The sequence below is a fragment of the Chrysemys picta genome, chromosome 5 (assembly GCF_011386835.1).
Source record: "Chrysemys picta bellii isolate R12L10 chromosome 5, ASM1138683v2, whole genome shotgun sequence".
NCBI lineage: Eukaryota > Metazoa > Chordata > Testudines > Emydidae > Chrysemys > Chrysemys picta.
Genome location: NC_088795.1, coordinates 112,703,750 through 112,724,955, shown reverse-complemented (window position 1 = coordinate 112,724,955; position 21,206 = coordinate 112,703,750). Strand labels below are relative to the sequence as shown.

The 21,206-nt window shown below is 43.0% G+C and overlaps 1 protein-coding gene across 2 annotated transcripts in view; it reads right to left on the bottom strand.

Annotated features, from left to right (window-relative positions):
* LDB2 (LIM domain binding 2) overlaps nucleotides 1-19,807 on the bottom strand; it is a 479,555-nt gene extending 459,748 nt beyond the window's left edge. Inside the window, exon 1 of one of the 2 annotated variants that reach the window (XM_065597033.1) lies at nucleotides 19,647-19,807. In XM_065597033.1, the coding sequence (XP_065453105.1) occupies nucleotides 19,647-19,666 (20 nt within the window). In that variant the 5' untranslated portion in view covers nucleotides 19,667-19,807. The remainder of the gene's footprint in view (nucleotides 1-19,646) is intronic. The other variant, XM_008174141.4, reaches the window with a different exon arrangement.
* Between the last annotated feature and the right edge of the window lie 1,399 nt (nucleotides 19,808-21,206).

Here is a 21,206-nt window from a genome sequence, read left to right as displayed (position 1 = left end):
CACTTGGACTGAGGTAGAGATGGACATAGGAGACGGAAGTGTTGAGAGTCTCTGGGTTAGGCTTAAAGGGGCAAAAAACAAGGGAGATGTCATGCTAGGAGTCTACTACAGGCCACCTAACCAGGGGGAAGAGGTGGATGAGGCTTTTTTCAAGCAACTAACAAAATCATCCAAAGCCCAAGATTTGGTGGTGATGGGGGACTTCAACTATCCGGATATATGTTGGGAAAATAACACAGCGGGGCACAGACTATCCAACAAATTCTTGGACTGCATTGGAGACAACTTTTTATTTCAGAAGGTTGAAAAAGCTACTAGGGGGGGAAGCTGTTCTAGACTTGATTTTAACAAATAGGGAGGAACTCGTTGAGAATGTGAAAGTAGAAGGCAGCCTGGGTGAAAGTGATCATGAAATCATAGAGTTTGCAATTCTAACGAAGGGTAGAAGGGAGAACAGCAAAATAGAGACAATGGATTTCAGGAAGGCAGATTTTGGGAAGCTCAGAGAGCTGATAGGTAAGGTCCCATGGGAATCAAGACTGAGGGGAAAAACAACTGAGGAGAGTTGGCAGTTTTTCAAAGGGACACTATTAAGGGCCCAAAAGCAAGCTATTCCGCTGGTTAGGAAAGATAGAAAATGTGGCAAAAGACCACCTTGGCTTAACCATGAGATCTTGCACGATCTGAAAAATAAAAAGGAGTCATATAAAAAATGGAAACTAGGACAGATTACAAAGGAGGAATATAGGCAAACAACACAGGAATGCAGGGGCAAGATTAGAAAGGCAAAGGCCCAAAATGAGCTCAAACTAGCTACGGGAATAAAAGGAAACAGGAAGACTTTTTATCAATACATTAGAAGCAAGAGGAAGACCAAAGACAGGGTAGGCCCACTGCTTAGTGAAAAGGGAGAAACAGTAACAGGAAACTTGGAAATGGCAGAGATGCTTAATGACTTCTTTGTTTCGGTCTTCACCGAGAAGTCTGAAGCAATGCCTAACATAGTGAATGCTAATGGGAAGGGGGTAGGTTTAGCGGATAAAATAAAAAAAGAACAAGTTAAAAATCACTTAGAAAAGTTAGATGCCTGCAAGTCACCCGGGCCTGATGAAATGCATCCTAGAATACTCAAGGAGCTAATAGAGGAGGTATCTGAGCCTCTAGCTATTATCTTTGGAAAGTCATGGGAGACGGGAGAGATTCCAGAAGACTGGAAAAGGGCAAATATAGTGCCCATCTATAAAAAGGGAAATAAAAACAACCCAGGTAACTACAGACCAGTTAGTTTAACTTCTGTGCCAGGGAAGATAATGGAGCAAGTAATTAAGGAAATCATCTGCAAACACTTGGAAGGTGGTAAGGTGATAGGGAACAGCCAGCATGGATTTGTGAAGAACAAATCATGTCAAACCAATCTGATAGCTTTCTTTGATAGAATAACGAGCCTTGTGGATAAGGGTGAAGCGGTGGATGTGGTATACCTAGACTTTAGTAAGGCATTTGATACGGTCTCGCATGATATTCTTATCGATAAACTAGGCAAATACAAATTAGATGGGGCTACTATAAGGTGGGTGCATAACTGGCTGGATAACCGTACTCAGAGAGTTGTTATTAATGGTTCCCAATCCTGCTGGAAAGGCGTAACGAGTGGGGTTCCGCAGGGGTCTGTTTTGGGACCGGCTCTGTTCAATATCTTCATCAACGACTTAGATATTGGCATAGAAAGTACGCTTATTAAGTTTGCGGATGATACCAAACTGGGAGGGATTGCAACTACTTTGGAGGACAGGGTCATAATTCAAAATGATCTGGACAAATTGGAGAAATGGTCTGAGTTAAACAGGATGAAGTTTAACAAAGACAAATGCAAAGTGCTCCACTTAGGAAGGAAAAATCAATTTCACACATACAGAATGGGAAAAGACTGTCTAGGAAGGAGTACGGCAGAAAGGGATCTAGGGGTTATAGTGGACCACAAGCTAAATATGAGTCAACAGTGTGATGCTGTTGCAAAAAAAGCAAACATGATTCTGGGATGCATTAACAGGTGTGTTGTGAGCAAGACACGAGAAGTCATTCTTCCGCTCTACTCTGCTCTGGTTAGGCCTCAGCTGGAGTATTGTGTCCAGTTCTGGGCGCCGCATTTTAAAAAAGATGTGGAGAAATTGGAAAGGGTCCAAAGAAGAGCAACAAGAATGATTAAAGGTCTTGAGAACATGACCTATGAAGGAAGGCTGAAAGAACTGGGTTTGTTTAGTTTGGAGAAGAGAAGACTGAGAGGGGACATGATAGCAGTTTACAGGTATCTAAAAGGGTGTCATGAGGAGGAGGGAGAGAACTTGTTCACCTTAGCCTCTAAGGATAGAACCAGAAACAATGGGTTTAAACTGCAGCAAGGGAGGTCTAGGTTGGACATTAGGAAAAAGTTCCTAACTGTCAGGGTGGTTAAACACTGGAATAAATTGCCTAGGGAGGTTGTGGAATCTCCGTCTCTGGAGATATTTAAGAGTAGGTTAGATAAATGTCTATCAGGGATGGTCTAGACAGTATTTGGTCCTGCCATGCGGGCAGGGGACTGGACTCGATGACCTCTCGAGGTCCCTTCCAGTCCTATAATCTATGATTCTATGATTCTATGATTCCATCAGCCATGTTTCAGCCTTTTTTCCTCTTCTGGGCTCAATGTACAATCTTTGCTTTGGGGTTGGTCAGTCTGGCTAAATTATTGAAATGGTCCATATCTTCCCTTAATAGTTTTTTGATTTTGTCCTTGTGTGGTTCTCAGTTCTTTGTAATTTAGATCAAGCCAGATTTCCACTTAGACTGTAACAGTAGTATGACCCTATAAACTGTTAAGTCCCTCCAAAACTTATTTAGTGTCTTTCTGCAGAGTCCCTTGATGAATAAAAGGCTTGCTGTGTTTTTAATAAAGTTCTCCTCTGGCTTGGTGCATATTCTAATCTGTTTATGGCAAAAACTGGATGCAAATGTAAAGACACAATCTTCCTGAGATGTCTAGGGAATACCACTGGAAAGCTGAGGCAGCAATCCTCCTTTTTCAATCAATCATGAGGCTGAAGGTGGTCATATCCAGGATGAAGGACTTCAATTATTTCTTTAAAATAGTTCATTTTGTGTTGCATCAAAGGCAGGTTGGTGGTATAAAAAAAGTTCAAGTCTTTGCCTTTTAGTTGTTTTTGTGGTCTACGCACTGATTAATCTTTACCATTTTTGGGTGTGCCACTTGTAGCATCCTCAAAGTCACCAATATTCTCTTCTTCACAAAGTTTCATTCAGTGAGGCGTGACAATATCATCCTCCATCCTACTTTCTATTTTGCTACTGAACTTCTGCTTCCATTTTACTTTAGAAGAATCATCTGTTTATGTCCATCGAGCCAATTGTTTCTTTCAATTCACTTCCTTCAGGTTTAGGCATGCTGAGTCAGAAAAAGTCACATACTAATGTCTGATGATCACTGACCACTCGTTTGCAGCTTTCACATATACCACACTCAGAATGAGAAACAGACACTTAGGGTATGTCTTGCAGAGTGAATTTGGGTGACTGGCACCCAGATCTCAGCACCCGGGTTAGTCTAGTCTGGGTGCGAACAGCCACGCTGCAAAGCCTTACCCAAGGTACTGAGCCTTCAGTGGTGCTGCACTCACCTGTGTGTGCCTCCAGGACTTCTTGGGGCATATCTAATAGTTCTTTGGGCTCCCGTATCTGAGCTGCTCTATTCTTCTTTCCCAGTGAACTGTAGAACTTGTTGTCCATCCTCCTGGATACATGGGAGGGATTATGGGAAGGCATTGGAGATCTATCACCAATGATGTGGTTTAGCCCATGCCCTCACTGCAAAGTGGGTGGGTTACCAGCCCAAGGGAAAAGCTCACTCAGGCTTTAGCTTACAGCCCAAATGGGTCAGCTAGCTTGGCTTGAAAGCACTACTAAACTCAGGCAAGAGAAACGATTTTCTTCATGGAAAGGAGAGTGGCTAGCGGCAACCCCCATGTAATAGCCCAAATTAACACTGCAATGAAGACATACCATTAGTGAATTCAACCCTGTCAATACTGAGCTTTATATATAACCATGTTATCAGATGCCCATCCCTCTTTCTAAACATTTCTAGATTATGGCAACCCAATACTTCTCTTTCTTTTAAATGTAATGTGTATATCCAAAATTACAGTTAGCTATATCACACACAAACCTACATTAAAAGAACATTAATATTGCAAAGTCAAGTACTCAAAAGTTAGGAAATACTAGAGTAAAGATTGCCTGTGCAACCTTAATTCAACACTCCTGTGTATATGAATTATGACAGTCTCTAATTACATGTTTTTCCACAGGACCCCGCCGCATTCAGTGCACAGCATGGACAGTGCTCAGTTAATGAGCAGCTGTTCAATATTTTGTTTTTCCTCATTTTTCAATGTGTGGCCCCATTCCTGCCTTACTGCATGCTATTCAAACCCTGATCTGAAGACAGAATTATTAATTTCCTCCTGGACTTTTCTATGCCGCACTTCACTATAGTAACTGAGGGCTTCACAAACTTTATTTTATCTTCATAAAACCCCTGTAAGTTGGGATGGGGGGGATAATTATCCCATTTTACAGATGGGGAACTAAGGCACAGACAGATGAAGGTCAAGAGTATTAGTATTAGTCAACACTAATTTTGGTGCCCAATTTGAGAAGCCTGGGTCTTGACTTTTCAGAGTACTTAGCATCACAGAGCACTTTATATTCAAAGAACAGCTCCCCTTGACTTCAGCTGTGAGTGCTTAGCACTTCTGCAAATCAGGCCCCAGAGTCTCAAGTCAAGCACCCAGAAAATGAAGGACACACAATTAGTGGCCACCTGTGAAAAGTCTGGTTTAAATGATTTGCCAAGCATCAGACAGGAATTCTGTGACAGAAGCCAGGATAGAATCCAGTTCTCCAGGCCCATCTTGCACCAGCAATGTGAATTCTGGCATTTCCTAACATTTGTATGCTTGACTTTGACTCCTTCATGATGTTCTTTTGATGTAGCTTGTACATGTGTGTATAATTTTCTAAGTTTTAAAAAAGCAAACTGAAAATGTCGACATTCCATCGTGTGGCTGTCATAGTTTCAGGGTAACTGCACCTGTACCCTCCTCCGTGGTCCCTGGGAGCATCCAGGTAAAGGTTTCTGACTCCCAGCCATCACCTATGTTGGACAGAGACCTGAATCTCATGCCCTTCTCACCAGGGGTTTTAAGGCTGCACAGCTCCCTGGATCACACTATGATATCCTCAGCAAGTATGATATCCTCAGCAAGCTAGACTACCTAAACTGTCCCGTCCTTGCACTTTGCTTTCAGTTCTTCAAAACACACAACTGGGTTTTCCCCTGGGTTACAAATTTATTCATCTTAGATCCAGAGCCAGAACCATGGCTGGGCAGATCAGCCTTTTGATGTTGGCCCTCTGGACCAGGTAATCAGCAGACAAAGACCCTCTCTTCAAGGCATAGCTTCAAAAGACTGGGTTTTTGCATAACCAGAGATGTGTAACACTAAGCTCTCCCTAGGGTATTCCCCAGGAAATCCACTTAACACTTCTTGTCCCAAAAGTCCATACTTGTCTGGCATATTTTCAGTATAGTCTCTTGAACTCCCATTGCAATGACATCCACGTGGGTCACCAGCAGGATTGGCACCTTTAGATCTATCACACAGGCCTGTGCCATTTTAACTAAAGGAGTCACTGACAGCAGTAGTAAGTTGTCCTCCGCAATGTGGAACAGCACAAGAGGGGAATAGGACACTGCCAGGAGATTTGACAGATATTTGCTGACAGCAGAGGAATGGTGAGACTTGTGAATCTTGAGTTGCATTCTAGGCTCTGGAGGAGTATGTCGCTAGTGGGTACAGACTCATAAGAACATAAGAACGGCCATACTGGTTCAGACCAATGGTCCATCTAGCCCAGTATCCTGTCTTCCAACAATGACCAATGCCAGGTACTTCAGAGGGAATGGCTAGAACAGGTAATCATCAAGAGATCCATCCCCGGTTGCCCATTCCCAGCTTCTGGAAAACAGAGACTAGGGCCACTTCAGAGCATAGTTTTGCATTCCTGCCCATCCTGCCTAATAGCCATTGATGGATCTATCCTCCATAAACTTATCTAGTTCTTCTTTGAATCCTGTTATAGTCTTGGCCTTCACAACATCCTTTGGCAAAGAGTTCCACAGATGGGCCATGTGTTAGGTGAAAAAATACTTCCTTTTGTTTGTTTGTTTAAAATAATTAATTTCATTTGGTGACCTCTAGTTCTTGTGTTACGAGAAGGAATAAATAACACTTCCTTATTTAGTTTCTCCACACCAGTCATGATTTTATAGACCTCTATCATATCCCACTTTAGTCGTCTCTTTTCCAAACTGAAAAGTCTGAGTCTTGTTAATCTCTCCTCATATAGAACCTGTTCCATATCCCTAATCTTTTATGTTGCCCTTTTCTGTACCTTTTCCAATTCCAATAGATCTTTTTTTCAGATGGGGGCAACCAGATTGGCACTCAGTATTCAAGATGTGGGCGTACCAGGGATTTATATAGAGGCAATATGATATTTTCTGTCTTATTATCTATCCCTTTCCTAATGATTCCCAACATTCTGTTCTCTTTTTTGACATTGAGTAGATGTTTTCAGAGAACTATCCACAATGACTCCAAGATCTCTTTCTTGAGTGGTAACAGCTAATTTAGACCCCATAGTTTCAACCAATTTGCCTTATACTGAAGTTAGGCTTACTGGCCTGTAATTGCCGGGATTGCCTCTGGAGCCTTTTTAAAAAATTGGCAATACATTAGCTATCCTCCAGTCATCTGGTAAAGAAGCTGATTTAAATGATATTTTACATACCACAGTTAGTAGTTCTGCAATTTCACATTTCAGTTCCTTGAAAACTCTTGGGTGAATACCATCTGGTCCTGGTTACTTAGTATTGTTTAATTTATCAATTTGTTACAAAACCTCCTCTACTGACACCTCAATCTGGGACAGCTCCTCAGATCTGTCACCTAAAAAGAATGGCTCAGGTGTGGGGATGTCCCTCACATCCTAACCCTGAAGATTAAAGCAAATAATTCATTTAGTTTCGCCACAATGGCCTTATCTTCCTTGGGTGCTCCTTTATCATCTCAATCGTTCAGTGGCCCTAATGGTTGTTTAGCAGGCTTCCTGCTTCTGATGTACTTAAAAAAAATTTTTTGCTGTTACTTTTTGAGTCATTGGCTAGCTGTTCTTCAAATTCTTATTTGACCTTCCTAATTCTGTTTTTACACTTCACTTGCCAGAGTTTATGCTCCTTTCTATTTTCCTCAGTAGCAGGGCCGGCTCTGGCTTTTTGGCCGCCCCAAGCAAAAAAAATAAAAAATAAATAAAAATAAAATGGGGCAGCCAGAACGGCAAAGCAAAAAAAAAATTAAAAAAATACCTGCGGCGCGGCCGGAGCGTGGGTGCAGGGGGACCAGCTACGGGGGGGAAGGGGGAGGGAGCTGGCAGGAGATAGAGAGAGAAGGGGGGCGACCAGGGCTACAGCGGGGTGCGGCCACATGGCCCCTACCGCTGTGCCGCGCCGCCTGCCGGCAGGGCTCCACTCCAGTCGGCAGGGAGGGAAGGACAAGGACTGCCCTGCCGGGTTTGCTGCAGGGCGCTCCTGTCCTCCGTGCCACCGCCCCCTACAGGGCAGCCGGAGCGAAACAAACAAACAAAAAAAACGGCCGTGCCACTCTAGGATTGGGCAGATGCCGCCTCATTCAATCTGCCGCCCCAAGCACTAGCTTGCTCGGCTGGTGCCTGGAGCCGGCCCTGCTCAGTAGGATTTAACTTCCACTTTTTAAAGGATGCCTTTTTGCCTCTAACTACTTCTTTTACTTTGTTGTTTAGCCACCGTGGCATTTTTTTGGTCGTCCTATTATATTTTTTAATTTGGGGTATACATTTAAATTCAACCTCTATTATGATGTCTTTAAAAAGTTTCCATGCGGCTTGCAGTGATTTCACTTTTGGCACTGTACCTTTTAATTTCTGTTTAACTAACTTCCTCATTTTTGTGTAGTTCCCCTTTCTGAAATTAAATATTACCATGGTGGGCTGCTTTGGTGTCTCCCCCCCAACACACACACACACACAGGGATGTTAAATTTTATTATGTTATGGTCACTATTTCCAAGTAGTTCAGCTATATTCACCTCTTGGACCAGATCCTGTGCTCCATTTAGGACTAAATCAAAAATTGCCTCTCCTTTTGTGGGTTCCAGGACTAGCTGCTCCAAGAAGCAGTCATTTAAGGTATCAAGAAACTTTATCTCTTCATCCCATCCTGAGGTGACATGTACCCCGTCAATATGAGGATAATTGAAATACCCCATTATTATTAAGTTTTTTATTTTTATAGCCTCTCTAATCTCACTGAACATTTCACAGTCACTATCACATCCTGGTCAAGTGGCTGGTAGTACATCCCTACTGCTATATTTCTTATTATTCAAGCATAGAATTACTATCCATAGAGATTCTATGGTACAGTTTGGTTCATTTAAGATTTTTACTTCATTTGACTCTGCGTTTTCTTTCACATATAGAGCCACTCCCCCACCAATATGACCTATTCTGTCCTTTTGATATATTTTGTACCCTGGTATTACTGTGTCCCATTGATTATCCTCATTCCACTCTTCTGCCAGTTCCCCCCAAAACTCTATCCCTTCTGCCCAACCTGTCCCAGTCCTGTTTCTTCTCCACTCCTGGCTCCTCATCCCAGTTCCATTCTCCTTACCTAGTCTCCATTCTTCAGGATTCTCATCCTTAGGGTGACCAGATGTCCCGATTTTATAGAGACAGTCACGATTTTTGGGTCTTTTTTTTATATAGGCTCCTATTACCCTCCACCCCCTGTCCCGATTTTTCACATTTGCTGTCTGGTCACCCTACTCATCCTTGTCCCAGTCTCCTTGTCCAGCAAGACCCAGTTTCACCCCTCCAAACTCCTTATCCCATTCGCACTTCCCCTCACCCATCCCAGCTTCTTCCCCCATCTCCTTGAATAACCAGTCCCCATTGTCCCTCCACTCCCAAGCTACTCAATCAGCTCTGTCCCCCTCCCCCTCAGCATATTCCACCCCATGCCAACTCACTGCCTAGTCAGTCCCAAGCACCACCCCCAGATTTCTCATCCAATTTCTGTCTCCTAGTCCCCGAACCCATCCCCAACTATTCCTTCCCAGCTCTCAGTCTCCTAATACAGCCAATCATAGTCCCCTTCCTCTGGATCCCAGTCTCCTTGTCCAGCCAGGCCCAGTGTCCCCAGCCCCAACTCCCAGTCCCAGTTTTCCTTCCCATGTAGTAAGTGAAGGCAATGTAGTAAGTGAAGGCCTAATGAAGGCCCAGTATGAGGCCTGAACTACGGTAATGGTCAAGATTTAGCTAACATAAAGCAAAGCTAAGCTGTGAGCAAGAGGCAGGCCCTGCTCACAGAAGTTGGCAAGAACAGGGCTGATGTTGCATAAATGTATATTCACCTAGCATAGTTACAGTATAAACATGGTACCAAGACACACTATACCGGAACATTCCACAGATAACATGGAACAGGCCGACCCATCCCAATGACAGGGGCAAAAGGGTAAAATGATGGATAGAGTTGTTTTGATCGAACCAACAGGTACAAGGTGCGAGGCGGCACCTTACTGCGTAGAGGGGTTGTACCTTGCTGCGTAGGGGGGTTGCACCTCAATACATCAGTAACTTGTTTGTACCTGTGTATAAAAATGTATCCCTGGGGTGGTGTCTTTTTCCGGCCGAGGGGGCAGTGGAAAGTCCTGCCACTGAGCTGAGTCCATTGCCGAGCGGCACTTTCTAGCAGTATGCCCGGTAGACTAAGTAATCTACGGGGAACTGAAATTGTGTCAGGGTCGCAATAAACCTGGCCGAGGTGCCTTTGTACCTTACTAGACTCTGTGGTTATTGGGGGTTCTCGTCCGGTTTGCTGTGTCAGCTATCTGCGCAGAGCTGGGGCAGCACACAGAGGGAACACACGCACACAGCCGAGTGATATCAACAGGAGAAAGCAGAAGCACCACCCTGGTAGCATCTCCACCCCCATCCCTCCTAATTCCTTGTCCCAATCTATTCCCTCCAACCCTCCCCCGCCCCTCAAATCCAGCTCTTGTCCCTTTTGCATTTGAATCAGGAAACTTCCTCTCCCATGCTGCCTGGACCCAGAGGGTGGGGACGAGGGTGTCAGTGAGAACACAGGGAGACAGGTCCCCTGCTTTCCTTTCAGGTGCCTGGACTCAGTCCTGGAACAGCCTGTAGCAGCCCACAGCTACAATTGCAGGGATAGTCCTGATCAGCCCAGAGCAGGCAGCTATCCATTGCAGACAGCATCTTCAGGGAATTTGGATGCTAAGTACTAAGAATTCTGTACTCAGCATCTGTTAACTGTGTTTTTTCAAAGGCAGATAATTTGGCCAAATTTGGACAGATTTCCATGGATATAATAAAAGGCACATCCCTAACACAAAAGCCACCTGCCAGCCAAACTTTAAGTCCCTGCTTCAAAGTATGGAGGCTGTAGAGCTTTTCAAAGAAAAGGTCACCAGAATTTCACATTAGGGAAAATAAGTTGTCAGTCTTATTTTTGGAAATATCTAAACCATTTTGACTAATTTTTTTTTTTTCAGAAAAGTTCAGTCTGGGGCAGACACCCAGTATAGAAAATTTCAACCCAAATGGTTTAAATTTAGCAAAGTTTTAAGCAACTAGAAACAGGATCTTAAGTGTTGGGTACCTTTAATAGGAGGAAGGGCTACTGTGCTGGCAAAATCAAAATTATCAACAATTTCCTACAGGAGGATCCTAGTATCAGGAGCTCTCGGATGAGTGATTGTTAGGCCCATGCTCAAGAAACCATCTCTAGCACTGACAATCTCAGTCCCTCACAATCTCTAACCTTTCTTCGGCAAAAATTATGACAAAGGGACTTTTGTGGCATTATCTAGTCTTAAACCTTTGATTGGTTCTGAAGGCAAGTTGATCATCTGACCCAAGGACTACATGGGGTCCATCAGGTTCTATAACTTTACCTCTTTTGTCACAATATGTATGCAAAGCCACTAGGAGAGAGAGTAAAGTTTTGGGATGCTGTGCCAGCAATATATCAATGTTTGTCCTTTTCATCAGATCCAAATGATAGTCCCTGTTCTTCCCTTTTTTCAATTGTCTAGCCATAATTACAGCTTGGATGAAAACTAACTGTCTGATGCTCAATCTAAATAAATCATAAGGGATGTACTGGACTGGGGGAAACATTGGGAAGAGATAACAGAGGTGATGTCTGCGCCTTTGGCAAGGAGGTTGTGACCTTTCCTTTCAAACCAGGGTCTCACTGCAGCAATCCATGCCTTTGTCCCTTCTAGAATGGCTTATCACAATGAGCTACTCTTGAAGTTCATTTGTAACTTCAGCTAGTACAACTGCCCTGCTTAGTATAACTTCTCACATGGGTCGTAGGGCATTTGTACTTCACAAGACTGTAGTGGCTTTGAATTTGTGGGTATAAGGTACTCGTTTTGATCCATAAAGCCCACATAGTATGGATCCTGGCCCTTTTAGAGATAGACAGATTCTTTGTGATCCATCCACACAGTTGAGATGAGGTGAGATGTTCATGCTTACAGTCCCTAGATTTAAATAATTGGTTTTGACCCTAAAATTTGCTTCACAAATTGGTCTGAGAGGGCTGAAGCTTGTTGTTCTTTAGAACATGGGCTTTTGCCTGATGGGGTTTTGTCTTTTTTTTTTCCAAGTCCTGGCAAATTTTGAGTTGACCTTGGTTTATTTGACATAGGCTTTAATTCATGTGCTTTTTATCACTTGTGTAAACTCACAGATTGCAACAGGTGCAATTTAAAAAAGTACAAATACAGAAAAAACATGAACATTTTATTTTAAAAACTTCTTGCTAAAAAGCCAAGGCAGCTGAAACAGTGAAATCAGCCTAATATGCTTCCAAATAGTGTCCTAATGTGCTTCCCTTTTAAATTATTATTTTGACCCTTCTATTTTTATTTCCATTTTAAGCAATAAGAGCATGATAAATCTTTGTCTACTTGTTCCAAATAACTTCCTCTCTGAGAACAGTAAGCTTCATTTTTAACCTCCTTGCTTTGAAAAACATTCACTTTATGAAAACAGAGAAAATTAACATTTTCTTGACTCTGTCAGTTGGTGCTTCTCTTAGTTCAAACCTGTGGGGAAGGTGGATCACACCTGGAAAGAAAGAGGGTGGGGCTTTTCCAGATCCATGTAATATTTACACAGTACAGTCACAGATAATCATTGAACTTAATTGCCTCCTTATCCACTACATAGTAGCACAGCATCACGTAGTTCAACACAACACACATGCAAACAGCTTAGATGAGGAAAAGTCAAATCTGAGTGAGGAGAAGTCCTGACTGCCCAGATTTGCCTATCAAGGTTTAAGAAAAGCACATTATGTACCTGAATAATGTGCCTGATGTTGCATACTGGCTTCCAAGTCCTAAATTTCATGCCTTTGATTCTTTGTGTAATGGATTTGATTTGTTATGTAAGATTCATTTACAGACACCTCTATATTTCTCTTTCCTCCCTCGCTTGTTGTTTTATTTCTGATAAGAGATGGAAGGAAAAAACATTTTCTTGAAAGTAAAAGTTTTAACAGACATTTTTGAAACAGCTCTAGTCCTGATTATTTTCATCTGCCTACAACATAATTTAGTGTGGAACCCTTTCTCAAAGACACAGAAACAATAAACAAAGGAAAATGGTAATAAAAGCCGTGATACTGAAGTCACAAAAATCAGCCCCTCTAACTTAAGCAGGAAAAAGCTTCCGATGAACTTCATCTCCTGTGGAAAGAGATTTAGAGAAAGCAGAAAATGTAGTAGAAAAATCAGAGATGAGGGAAGTACAGGAGACTTCACAAACATGGTGTTTGAGTATTCACAATGTGATGGCCATACCTAAGGGTCTTGAAAATTGGCTGGTTAATTGTTTAGTTTTCACAAGAACTAGGCAAGACTGATTTATTAGAATTCAAAGGTGTTAGCATCAATTTAGCTCTTGAGTTCATGATAACAAAACCAAGCCATACCAATTGGCAGAAAAAACAGAAATCTAAGCACAAAGAAAATCCCTGGAACCCGTATATTTGGGAGTCTCCAGAATCAATATTGAAATAAAAACTCTCTGCCAGTCTGCCACAGAACTTAGAACTGGAATTCCATGGAACCCATGGGGCATTGCACATAATTTAGATCCAGCTTGCCGCAGGGTACACAGGGCAGTGGTTAGGATTCGGTTTCCTGTTGAGGCAGTGCAACTACCATCTCTTACCACAGGCAGCTTTGCTGTAACATCATGTGTCAGAGGTAACAGAAGTAAGCGCAATCTATAACAAATGATGCCTTTGCAATACTGTTTCCTCTGGAAATGTCTTACAGATAAGTGGCCCAATGCAAGATCCCGTGAGAATTCCAAGCAGCATATGGCTAAAGTTTGTATTGTCCCAGGCCAAGCATGTTACTGATGCTCAATAGATAGTCATGTCTGGGGATTTTTTTAAATGTGTGTTCATAACAACTATCCCTATGGTATGATTAGGATGTTAATAGGAAGCTTTCCTAATCTCCCCTCCCCCAAAAAATACAGTTTGCAAACTCATATTGATAGCCAGGTTTCACTTTGCATTGATACAGTCTAACATATGAACTCTTTATAGTCCACATCCAGATATGTATTGAACTGAGCCATCTGTTCCATCTGAGACACAAAAGAGATCACATAAAATGAACTCAAACCCCAACTCTGGTTCTGAATAGGTGGGCAAATAATGAGGTCTACAATAAAACAGAAGTTATTTTGTATTGGTGTGGATGGCACTTTACAGACAACTGAGAAAACAAGGTCCCTGATCTGAAGAGCTTGTAGCCTAACTGAGAAAGAATCATGAGCAAATGATGACAGATGATTGGGGAGAGAGGCTAACAGCAGAAAGCAAGGCAAAAGGCAAAACTGCTCTAGAGGGATTGCTGTTTACAAAAGGATGTGCTGTGGGTTTGAGATTTTTCAATCTGACATGTATGTTCTAGATGTTTGTTTGGCCTTTTCTTTCCATGTGTAGTCACAGGTGAGAAGGGGATTATTATTATTTGTAAGGCTACGTTTTAGTCACGGGTATTTTTAGTAAAAGTCATGGACACGTCTCGGGCAATAAACAAAAATTCATGCCAGTGACCTGTCTGTGACTTGTACTATAAATACCTCTGACTAAATCTTGGAGGGGGGACGCTGCTCAGGGGGGCTTCAGGGAAGCCACTGCTGGGGGGAGGAGCCGGCGGGCCGCTGCTGGGGGGAGGAGCTGGGGCCAGCAGCACCAGCTGCCGGGGGCTGCTGACAGCAGCTGCTCCAGTCGCCCCTGGGACCGCTGGTCAGGCAGTCCCCGGACCAGCTGCACCAGCCACTGCTTGGGCGGTCCCCGGGCCCAGCTTCCCGGGGCTGCTGAGCAGTGGCCAATGTGGCTGGCCACAAGGCCGCTCCAGCAGCGGTCACTGTGGCTGTCCCCAGGGCTGCCCAAGCAGCTAGCCCCAGAGCCAGCTGCTTGGGCACTCTGGGGTCAGCCATACTGGCCACTGCAAAAGTCACGGAGGTTGCGGAAAGTCATGGAATCTGCTACTTCTGTGGCCTCCATGACAGACACGGATCCCTATTTATTTGTATTATCATAGCACCTAGAATTCCCAGTCATGGACCAAGAGCCCATTGTGCTTGGCACTGTATAGACAGTGCCCCAAAGAGCTATCAGGATTGTACCAGAGCAAAGATTAAGAAGGCGAGGCAAGTTGAAAGAAATTATTTTTTACTGGCAAATTGCAAGAAATATCATTGTAGGCAAAAGGGGTAGTATGGAAATAGGCATCAAATCATGTGTGAAAGCAGAAGACAAAGGAGTGTGGTCAGGTAAGAGGTATGGGTGGAACAGAGTATGAAATGGCGAATGAGAGAAGAGATGTAGATATGAGTCTGGAGCAGAGCAGAAAGGGATAAGGTGCCAGTGATGGGTTTCTTGGAGTGGAAACTGAGCTCGTCAGAGTGGCAGGAAAGGAAGAGGATTATAAGAGAGCGATAGTAAAGCCTGTGGTGCAATCTGACAACTGAGCAGTGAGTTCAGCTGCTCATTGCTGTTGGAGGAAGAGTGCAGAAGGGTATGACTGCAGGGAGTGCTGTCAGATGACTTGTCCCTAGTGGTATAGAAGGGTTTTGGCAGATTGGGGTAGTGTCTGCTCCACGGACATTTCCCCTGATCATCCACTTGCCTGACAGTTTTCCCCTCTTCCTACCTCCCTCAGATCTCTCTCTGGGGAGATTCAAATTTTGGTCTTGGATGATACAAGCTCTGGAATACCTAGAATCTAAAATAAAGGCAGATGACAGGTAACAATGTATCTAGGATGCTCTGCATCCCAGTACAAATGCAAGTGGATCCCAAGTTCATTGAAGACGGGCAAAGAGTCACAGCTGGACGAGAAGAGATCACTATGTGGTGGCAGGTCAGACATCTCCTAGAACCTATGTAAGTTGGCTCTTGCCCTCCCTCTCTGTTGGCCATCACTGCAATAGATAAATGTCGTCCTCAAGCCCTGGGTATGCAGGAAGCACATGCACATCATAGTACTTCACTCTGTGTTGATAACTTTCTAGTTTTCTCTAACATCAATTCACTGATATCGAGCTCAGTTACTGAGGCTCAAATTACTGAACCAATTAAACCCAAACTTACACCAGTACAATCCTGTCCCCATCAATGGAGTGGCACTGGTGTAGACAAGAAATGAAATGGTTTTGTCCCTCTGAGTAATGAGCTCTACTACCTACCTGGAATCTCCCTTACTATAACCTCCAAAGACTTTCTTTACCTGGAGGTTTTAATAGTGAGGCTCTACTAGAAGTTACTACATGAAAGTAACACTCTCTTACTCAAGGGATGTGGAATTGTACGTATTCAGAACAATATCTGATGAATGAGACTAACATACCCTTTTACTGCTTTGTATTTATTTGTATTGTTATTAAGCTAAAATGAAAAAGCACCCATTCAATTCCCTATAAAAATACACTAACAATCTATTTAAAATACACTAATAAAGACATGTCCATTACCCCAGATCATAATAAATAATCCAGCAACAACATAAATATAACAAAAATTAGCTGACTTCCTCAGATAGCCCCCAGAATCCTACACCACCACTACCCAATCTCCATCTCCTTGTGGGCCAGGGGAGAAAAAGTGAGTCTTTTTACTCTTATTAGCTAGGGTTACCATATTTCCACAAGCAAAAAAGAGGACACTGGGGGGGGGAGGAGCCCTGCTCTAGCCCTGCCCCTGCCCTGCCCCCATCCACTCCTTCCCACCCCCGACTGCCCCCCTCAGAACTCCCAAACCCCCCCCCCCCCCCATCCCCTGACCAGGGCCAGCTTTAAAGAGCCCAGGAATTGGGCTGCGCACCGGCCGGCGCTCCAGCCGGGGTCGTGGGGCTTGGGGCCGGGCCGGAGGTGCTCTGCAACGGTTGGGCTGGTGCGCTTGGCAGGAACCGGGGCCGCCGCCCTGGGGCCCGAGCCAGGCCGGGCCGGAGCGGCAGGGGCCAGGGGTGCTCGGCTGGCGATGCTCAGCCGGGGCTGGGGCCGCCGCCCTGGAGCCTGAGCCGGGCCGGAGCGACTGGGGCCGGTGCCCCGGGGCTCGAGCCAGGCCCGAGCCGCTGGGGCCAGGGCCAGAGCCATTGGGCACCACTCGGCCAGGGCCGTGCCTCCCAGGAGCTCTCCCCCCCCCCCCCAACTTACCTGTTGCTGCCGCCCGCCTGCCCCTGCTTCTTTTCAGACTTCCCGTGAAAATCTGATTCGTGGGAAGCGGGAGGGGGAGGAGCAGGGGCCCGGAGTGTTCAGGGGAGCGGAGGAGGGGGAAGACAGCTGCGGGGCCGGATGGCGTGGTAAGGCTGCAGGGGATGGGGGGAGCAGGGAAGGGGCTTTGACTGCCGAGCGGCGTTTGGCTGCCGCTTTTCGGTCTATAAATAGCCAATGGGGGGGAAATCCCGGATATTTTTAGAAATCCCCCCCGGACAGCTATTTATAGACCGAAAAGCCGGACATGTCTGGGGAAATCCGGACATATGTTAGCCCTATATTAGCCATGTTGCCTCTGAAGTACTATTGGAGAGGGAGCTGGATTCTATTCCATTCCTTTGAAAATAAAATATTAACTAAATTTCAACTGCAATGGCAAATTTTTCCCTCACTTAAAACTATGCACACCCATTGCCTTCATGGGGTAACACAGATGTGACCAAAGGCAAAACTTGGTTTTGCAAAATCTTTTTTACTGTGATATTGTTACTATGGTACATGGGAAAAACCCACGTGGCTTGACTGACATAGTCCAGGTAGAATTTGCATAGCTAGGAAAAGCATTTTTACTTGTAAATGGAGCAAGCTGGCTCTGGCATTCTCAGAGGCTCAGAAACACCCAACCATGAACACAGAACTCCACAGTATGTTTCATACAGTCACTTTTCAAAGTAGAACCACACTTTACTATTAAAAATCAGGTCTAAAAAATGCCATTTCTGTGCAACTTGAGCTCTCATTTTACATATTTAAAAGAAATTATCGCTGAAAAAATATGACTTACAAAAGGTATTTAACTGACAGAGTTCCATAATACACTGTTATACATACATTTTAAAATATTATGCCTATGATGGACATGTTCAAATATTAAAGAGTACATGGATGCAATTCATAACCAAATGCTACAAAATGGTGGTTATTTATTACCAAATGATCCTAAATCTCCAGGGACTTACCAGTCACACTCAGAGAAATGAAGAATTAATCTTTTATTGGCAAGCAGCTGCTAGACTATTGGTAGGTTCTCATTGGAAAAAGAAAAATAGCCCAGTATTAGTGGGGTAGTTCCAAAAAATATGGAAGTTTATTATTATGGAAATATTAAAGCATCAAGTATGTACCCAGCAAAATAGACAGAGGATAAGTAGACACTTTGCTACTTGGTTATCATTTATTTAATACTCAGAATACACCAAACAAGACTCACATCTGATGAATGTTTTTGAATATTAAGTTTGAGATACATGCCTGCATTAATAAACATGACTAAAGAAACGTCTGTTGCTTTGCCAGTGATGATTTGTAAACCTGTTAAAACTTCCTATATAAACAGTTAAATTTTAAAAGTTTATACAGCCTGTAGTTGCAAAATCTTACATGCAGATGTTCTGTGTAGTTACTTAGAAGGCCCCCAACACTGCAATATCTGAGTGACTATGAAGTACTAAAAATAGACGCTTACAGTGACCATCTCTCCTTCTTTCTTCCTTCCCTTCACGTAGCTTGATTCATGAGTAAGCGTTTGTTTATGTTCCTGTGTCAATGAGTGGGTGTGCTGTGGGTCTGAGTGTGTGAAGAAACTGGAGGAAAGCCAAGTCAAAGAAGTGAGCTTCTGAACACATTGAGATCAGTGGTCATCTCATTGCTTGTGGGAGCGAGTTTCCCAATCCAGATCCAGCACTTATGAAAGTTCTGTCTCAGGCACACACAAACCTCCCAGTGCTTCCTTCAGAACTATCATACACCACCCTACTGAACTGAGTTTTGCTGAGACTGGGTCAGTAGGACCCTCAATCTAGGATAAGTTAGATTCATTCTAGCCTTTATTAAGGGGAAATGGCAACATTTCTCTCTTATGGTCTTTTTATCAGGCCACATTAATGAGAGTTGGAGTATCTAAAAATTGGAACAATCAACAAGGTTCTTCCCCTTGTTGCTTTATATGTGAAATATCAACAGTGCTCCATGAATCCAAAAGAGATAACACTACCTCCCTTAAACAAAACATTTAAAACACTTCCAATGTCCCCATATGTCATCTTGCCTTGCACTGATCTTGGTGAAAATACAACAGCACACACTAGCTAATCTACTAGTCTAAAATCACGATCCATGAGGTTGTGTCTCATATGCTTGCTTGTCTGTCTCTCTCTCTGACAGACACACACTCTTTATACACTCCCATGTGTAAAGTCTCCCTGAGTAATGTCACAGACACACATCTTTATTTTAGAAACATGAATATATTAAATGCCATTTTGTTTCCAGTTAACCTCATTCAAGATAATGCCTCTCTCCTTTCTAACTTTGATTGGTTCGCTGTCATATATAGCCCATCTCAACTTCATTTATTTTGCTTTATTTGATGTATTCTATGCCATTCTCTCTCCACCTGTATATAAACACATGTATTAACGCTCATGTTATAGCCACTGCTATGACTGCATTATTATAACATTATTTTGTTCGCAGTAAACTCCCTGTTGTGTCTCTGGTGTTCTGTGATTAGGATCATTCAGACACACAGTTTGGTTATGGTTCATTTGATCAACTTATAACAGATTATTTTCAATGGCTGCATTTTTATTCCATGCTTTTGATGTTGAATAAAAAATGAAAATAATGGATGAGAAAACATTACTTACCCTGCATCTCGGTCTAACATATTCCCTGGATCATACAGGAGGGCAGCAGGGATATCAGAAAGATGTTGTTATGGAGAGAGGAACTTGAGAGACTTTATTGGACAATATCCTAGGAAGAAATGACAAGCTAGTACCCACGTTTACCGTTTCTAAATCTGAGCATTGATTCTGCTTTCACAAGTGGCTTTCATCAAATGCAAATCACAAGCTTGGCATCTGCTTGAGTAACCAGGCAGCCCTGTCCCCCTTGAAGGGGAACAAAAGCCATTGAATCAAAGGGTTTTAAAAGGACGGCAAACTTATTGTAAGCAAAGGAAGGTTAAAAGTCTGCCAGGCTAACGTATACCTCTCAGAAACCCCAGCGATGAAGCCATACTTATCTTTATGATTCTGTGCAGGAAAAACTTACATACATTTAAAGCATGACAAAAAGCACCTAAACAAAAAAGTGATAGATTAATTGGATTCCTCCTCACATACCTCCTCCTCAAGCCCCTGCCAAAAGCTCCACTATGCTAGCTTTACTCAAATAATAAAATCTTAATTCCATATTTCTTTTTTCAATACCCAAAAATTCTGACAATCCAGCTGTGACCCTCTCCACCCCACTATCCTGTTAGGACTCACTTTTGTTCCCATTGCAATCAACGACAATATTTCTCTTTGAGAGGAGGTGTAAAGGCTGCCACACCTGCCAAACAATGTTATTTTTATGATCTGACAGATTTTCTCTAAGGAGGAGTTTTTTAAACATATTAGGAACAAAAAGAATCCTGACAATGGTATTGGTCCATTACTAGATGGAAATGGGAAAAGACAGAAACGTTCAATAAATATTTCTGTTCTTTATTTGAGGAAAAAACAGATGATATAGTCTCATCATATGGTGACGATCACACTCTTTCCATTCCACTCCTATCTCTGGAGGATGTTAAACAGATCTACTAAAGTTAGACATTTTTAAATCTACAGGTCCAGATAACTTGCATCCAAGAGTTTGAAAAGAGTTGACTGAAGAGCTCACTGGACTGTTAAAGCTGATTTTCAGTAAGTCTTGGAGCACAGGGGAAGTTCCAGAAGACTGGAGAAAAGCTAATGTAGTACCAATATTTAAAAAGGGTAAATGGGATAACCCAGGTAATTATAGGCCTGTCAGCCTGATGTCGATCCTAGGCAAGATAATAGAGCAACTAATACAGGACTTGATTAATAAAGAATTAAAGGAGGGTAATGTAATAAATCCAAATCGATATAGCTTATGGAAAATAGATCCTGTCAGACTAACTTGATACTTTATGAGATTACAAATTTGGTTGATAAAGGTAATAATGTTGATGTAATATACTTAGACTTCTTTAAGGTGTTTAACTTGATACTGCACAACAGTTTGATTAAAAACTAGAATATAAAATTAACATGGCACACAGTAAAAACTGGCTAATTGATAGGTTTCAAATGTAATTGTAAATGGGGACTCATCATTCAGCAAGCATGTTTCCAGTGGGGTTCTGCAGGGATTGGTTCTTGACCCTACATACCATTTAACATTTTTATCAAATG